The 6,000-nt window shown below is 43.8% G+C and overlaps 1 protein-coding gene across 5 annotated transcripts in view; it reads left to right on the top strand.

Moving 5' to 3' along the window:
- The first annotated feature begins 1,310 nt into the window (after window positions 1-1,310).
- The window catches only part of ncam1b (neural cell adhesion molecule 1b), an 84,333-nt gene continuing 79,643 nt past the window's right edge, over window positions 1,311-6,000 (top strand). For 3 of the 5 annotated variants that reach the window (XM_029255494.1, XM_029255495.1, XM_029255493.1), the window contains exon 1: window positions 1,312-1,941. In XM_029255494.1, the coding sequence (XP_029111327.1) occupies window positions 1,884-1,941 (58 nt within the window). In that variant the 5' untranslated portion in view covers window positions 1,312-1,883. Of the gene's footprint in view, window positions 1,942-6,000 lie in introns of all 5 variants that reach the window. The other 2 variants (XM_029255497.1, XM_029255496.1) reach the window with 2 other exon arrangements.

Below are 6,000 nucleotides of genomic sequence, written 5' to 3'. Positions count from 1 at the left end.
CCGTGAAGACACCGAAAGGGATGATATTTACTTTGTATATTGTACAACATGCATGTTTCAGTAATGATGACAGGCATGTGAATTACATGTGCTTGTTTTTATTCTGAAACAGATTTCTTTCAAACACCATACAACTTTTGAAAATGGATGTGAAAGCCAACTTAACTTGCCCCCTGACCTAATTTTTGCATATAATTTCATTCAGTGTTGTTGCTAAAACTTTTGGTTCTGGACACTGTTCCAGTTAAAGACTAGAGCAGGGCAGTTCAATTATGAAATATTTTGTGCCCATCTGACAGCAGTATGTTAGGGTGTGTTTTAACAGAGGCAGTTGGCAGCATATAGGTTAGAGTTGACATGTTGCACTTCAAAGTCCCAGGTTTGAATTGTACCTCCTGCTGCAGTACCCGTGATGAAGGTATTTGCTTTGAACTGCTCTAGCAAAAAATTACCCCGCTGTATAAATCGCTACATCATAATAACCATGTAATCACAGCAAGTCACTTAGGAGAAAAGTGTCAGCTAAATAAATAAATGAAAATAAGAAGTTAATTTGCTAAATGGCTGCAGTAAGAAGACTGCTTCACACAATAGGAGATCTCAACAGGATCCTGACAACTATCGGATCATGGGGATCTTTTAGAAATTAACTGTCTTACCAAACAGACGGAAAAGCACCTTGACTTTGGCTGCGTGTTCAGTGTGCTAACACCATGATTTCTGTGTGTGTCAATACAGTATGTTTGTTATAACTGTGTGTGTCAGCTTTCTGCGTTCAGTGTAAGAAGATGTGTGCCAGGGTTGTGTATCCAGTATAATGTGTGTCATGGCTTTGTTTTCAATCCCTCTACGAGTCTATGGCACAGATTTATTTTCCTGGGTAAAGAAAACGCATTGCCATCAAACCTAATGTCGAGATGCCAAAGGCTGTTTGTGTGTGGTGGGTGGTAGGATTTCCAAAAAAACATCATTGAGATATTCACGCTAAAATAAGAGTTACAGTGGGAAACGCGGCTTGCTCTGCGCAGTTGTGGACTCGGGTGTTCGGGGACAAAAGGCGCGTATGCGCGTCGCACGGATTCATAATTGATTAACGTCGTATGTCAGGTGGCTCACTGAACGTCAGTGGAGGCACAAGGCGTTGCGTTCCGAGCCGAGCAAAAGAAAAAGAAAGACACACTCCAATGTCAAGCTGTTCCAGTCACACGCAAAATCCAAAAGAAAAAAAAAAAAAAAAAATCCGCTGTCTTCGATTTAACATCGATTTCTTCGCCGATCCCTTGTCCCCGCACGCTTTTGCACGGCGAAACCGCCTCCGCTCCGATGGCGGGCAGGAGCGGGGCGCTCGCTGCTCACACGGGCAGCAGCGCGTAGACGTGGGGCGAGCGCAAGAATCGCTCATGTGACACATTTACAGGAGCAAATCCTGGGGAGGGACCCAACGAGATGTCAGATCCCAATTCCTGCAGGACTCCATGCCCACGTTTTCCACAGACACCGTGCGCGGTTTAGTGCGGCGACCGGGAGCTGCGTATCGATCGAGCTGCGGGGCTATTTAACGCTCTTGCTGGAGGTCCGTCCAGGAGAGGCTCCGTCCAGCCGAGCGGATTCACTCGTGTCGCCTGCTTTCGCCGAGAGCCCGTTACTTCTCACTCACCTCCAAACTGCCTTCTTCTTCTTGGTGGCTGCTCGGCGCTAGACGCTAGAAGGGTCAGGTTCTGAGGTTGTGCACTGCTCCAGCAAATTAAGAAATAAGGAATAATTTAAAAAAGCAAATTCTGAGTGAATAAAAAGCCGCTGATTGAAAAGTGATCATCGCACAAGGGACATAATAATAACTCCTAAAGAGATAAAATAAAAATACGCACCTCATCGCTAAAAAAATGGCAATGATTCAAACCAATGGATTCATCTGGACTTGGCTTCTGTTCGGCACCGCAGGTGAGATGTTTCATTCTAACATGTGTTGCCAAAGATTTATGGCAAGTTTTCACGCACGGTCCGGGGTTGTACATTTATTTGCGTTGTGATCCCGTTGTTTAGATGACGACTGTTTTTTTTTTTTTTTTTTTTTTTTTAAATCATCTGAAGATGCTGTTTGTTACTCTGAATTATTTAGGCTAGCAGGATTGACTGGTGGTGATGGCAGGGGAATGTCACTGGACCTAGATACCTTGATTTTGCATTCCTTCAGAGGTTACCAACTTATCATGGTCCATATGACATATATCGTACATCTTCTCACCTTTCGACGTTCTCGTGTACAAACACGTGTTAGGTTTTAATAGCCACCTCCTGGACGGCAGCGTTGAATATGTTTCGCGTTGGATTGTAGCGCAGTTAAAAGGAAAAAGGCTCTAATTATAGAATATAATAAGGCTAAAGAAATCATGTCGTGTGCTTCGGCCCCGGGAAATGTGCAACAACAACACCAGCATCGCCAGAGAGGACTCCTAAAGAGATGGGGGTGTTAAACTTCTTGTTTAGCTGTCAGCAAGTAAAGCAGTTTCGCCGGAGTCTGCAGCTGAAACGGTGGGAGTAACCGTAACAACGGCTGTAAAATGAGCTGCGGATTATTCCTTAATACAATTATCTCAACCTTGACGCACCAGAAACAGCGTGACTCTCAAGTTGTAACTGCAGGAAAGGTTGAGTTTTAGGGCACGATTCACGTGCTCGTAAGGCAGCTGAGTTCCTTTTTTTTTCTTTTTTTGCACAACCTGAACCTTGGCAACATGAGCTTTGTGTATCGGGAAAAGGAGCAATGTACCTGCGCACTTTGTCACAAATATGCGAAGAAACACAAGGGCTCCGCCCCCGGCACACGTTTTTTGTTGTGACATTGTGTGTGTGTGTGTGTGTGTGTGTGTGTGTGCGCGCGCGCGCGCGCGCGTGTGTGTGGGCGACGCTGTCTTGGCAGCTCTGCTGTTAATGTTTATTTATTCCATTCACAGAAGTCACGGTTAATGATGGTGACCCAGATTCGGACCAAAGGCTCAACCTCAGCTCAGGGCGCGAGGTGTGTGATGAGTGATGATGAGTGTGTGTGTGTGTGTGTGTGTGTGTGTGTGTGATGATGCGATGATAAAATGAGGACTGTCCGCACTCTGCTCGACATCTCCACAGCGCGGAAGGGCACCCCTTTGTCTTCGAGAAGATCACGAGATCACGATGGTTATTTCTTCATTTTAACTCATCCTTCAAGTAATAGGGTTCTCGGTCAGAGATATTGTTATAGTAATTGTCCAATAAACAGAAAACAGTGTTTTAAGACATTAAACACAACTGCAACGTTAAAAACCGTAAGTAGAAGATGTTTGAAGGAAGGAAGCCGAGCTATGCTATGGGCTTTTTAAAGAACCTATCTATGTTAGGACCCCTGAGCCATGAACCGCTGCTCCGCTTCCTTCACAGACACGGATTAATGGCTTCAAATTGTTCCGAACAGTCGGACGGATCCTTATTCGTCGTTCAGAAAAGTGGTTGAAGCGACCAGGTCAAAGATGGGCGACGCGGTCTTTCCACGATGGGGGTGTGAGAAAGTAGGTCGACGGCCGCCCGTCCAATCAGAGCAGAGTAATTAGGCGGGAAAAGCCGAAATATGGAAATTCTCTAATGTAGAAATTGTATTGTCAAGCTCTGTTGAAAATTTGAGGTTTCGTCTTATAGGTGCTTGTCATCTGAATCACAAATTACAAGAAGAACTGTATATTTTAATTTTTGCTATTAATAGAGACATAATTACCGAAGATTAATTGTAGAGGTCTTTCGTGAGCTCAAGGTGGATATTGTTAAAGTGCTGTTGGCACTATGAATTACCCAGAGTTGTCCATTTACATCAGTTAAAACTGAGCCCGAGCCCTTTAGCAGAAATTATCTCTCTTTATAACTCATTACAAAAGTTATGATTGGGAAAATATGATTAAACGGTGTTGTATCGATGCTTTCCATCTGCTGACAAAAAGCAATATTAACAGTTTTGGAATCGGTTTAATATATTCATTCATTAATGTGTGGCTGCCAGTCATAGAAAAGTCATTGCGTACCATTTCGGAGGAGCAGCAGTAACGACAGCGGCCTGGCCATTTTCCAAAGATAAAATTGTTTGAAGGAGGATGTAGAATGTTGACTTCTGATTACACTCATACGCTCTTTAAAACTTGCTTCTGTCTGCAGGCGACTTCCACAGGGTTTGAGAAACCTAAGCAGTGTGGTTCTTGGCAGATTTCTAGATGAGACCATGGGAATTGACAGCATGGATCTGGGGGATCAGACATAGCCGTTGTACATATGAGGGGGAAAACAGTTCCTGCTCTGTTAATGTTTGTTTTTCCTTTGGTAATTCGCATAACAGTAAGAGGTGCTTTCCGAGTTCAGCTTTTTAAAAATTCTGATTGCTCTGTTTAAATATGTATTTTCGTTTGTTAATGGGGAAGTGCTCAGAGATGTTTTCTTTTTGATGATTGGACACGCCACCAAGTTCTCATTTTTCTGCCTCTCGAAACAAACAACTGGCAGGTTCAAGTGTACAGATTTTTCATATCCTCGCCGAAATGATATTTATAAGAGCTGACTGTCGCTGTGATGTCACAGGTGATGTCATTGCATAAGTGAGGTTGTTTCTCCTGAAGGCCTATGCAAGGGAAGGCATACAGTGTTGCTCTGTTTAGCTGCAGATGTACAGTAGCACACTTGAGTTTTGATGCATGCTTGACAGCTAGCCAAGCTGTAGTACACCAGCAATTGGCGCCACACATTCATAATGCCAGCCACGTATTCGCACCTCGTTCAGCCTGAAAGAGTCCGGAGAGGACGTCTGAAATTACTCAGAGAGATTGGCAAAAGAAAATTAAATGGATAGATAATCTTATACTCTCCTCCCTTAAGATCAAAAATGCATATATCTTAATGAATTGAGAGAGAAGGTATTGTTCATGTTGCTGTCTAAATGACGGGTTTGTTCAGGTTGATATAAGATCATCAATATTGCAAAAGTACAGACGCTGATATGTGAACACAATCAATATGGATATACCAGAAGCAGTAAATAAATAAGTGCAGGAATCACAAGGACTGGCCTTTAAACAGGTTTTTAAGGGTCCCTCTGAGCCTTTTTATGTAAAGAAACACTGTGGATAGAGGGCTGCATTTGCATGTTACATACCCCTGGGATGTGCAGTGTATATTATGCAGATCCCTAGGGGGTCTCACTGAAGGCCCAGGGGGAGCTCAGAGGGAACAAGGGGCACTCTGCTGGAGATTAGACATGAAGAATATAGAAATATATGTATTAGCGGGCCAACATGTGCAACATCTCCCCATTGCAGTGACTCATCACACTGTGATGTAATCCTCAGCTATGGCGGTTATCTCATCATGGGGTGAGATGCCAGCCTGTAACCAGCTGTGACAGAGGATGCTCAGGCTGGGGGTGGGGGACACAGTGGGAGATGTCCATTGAGGTCAGCTAAGTGATCCTCTTAAAGCATATTGTGCCAGACACTGGATCTCGTTCATGCATGCAACGTCTATGCAATTCTTATTGCAGACCAGTATTTCAGTGTGTTCCTCCGTCCATAATTTGGTGGTCTTTAAACAGTTCAGGTGCCACATTTGTTGCATCTGGCTTCCTCTCCTGCAATGTTATCTGTTATAACAAGCAGGGCAGCCATGGAGCTGTTGAAGAGCTGACATTCTTCCCCTCATCAAGTTTAAATGAGCAGAGTGATGATTCAGGCGGAGGTGCTTTGCCTGCACCCAGTGGCCTGATTATAAATCAGGAGGACTTTGCTTCTGTCCCTGTTTCTGAAGGTGTAACGCTGAGCGCACAATGAAAGTGCAGTCAAGTCTTTTTAGACTGTACATTTAGCAATTTAAGAAGGCGAAGCAAGTTCAGTTTTACATTACATGTTCCTATTCTGTCTGCAAGACTACCTTCAGTAATGGGTTCAGAAAATAATAGGTGTATATGTGTACCCTGTATAACCGAACCAAAGTCAT

Source organism: Scleropages formosus, chromosome 10 (assembly GCF_900964775.1).
Source record: "Scleropages formosus chromosome 10, fSclFor1.1, whole genome shotgun sequence".
NCBI lineage: Eukaryota > Metazoa > Chordata > Actinopteri > Osteoglossiformes > Osteoglossidae > Scleropages > Scleropages formosus.
The sequence above is the reverse complement of the archived record's forward strand: the minus strand, read 5'-3'. Positions and strand labels throughout refer to the sequence as shown.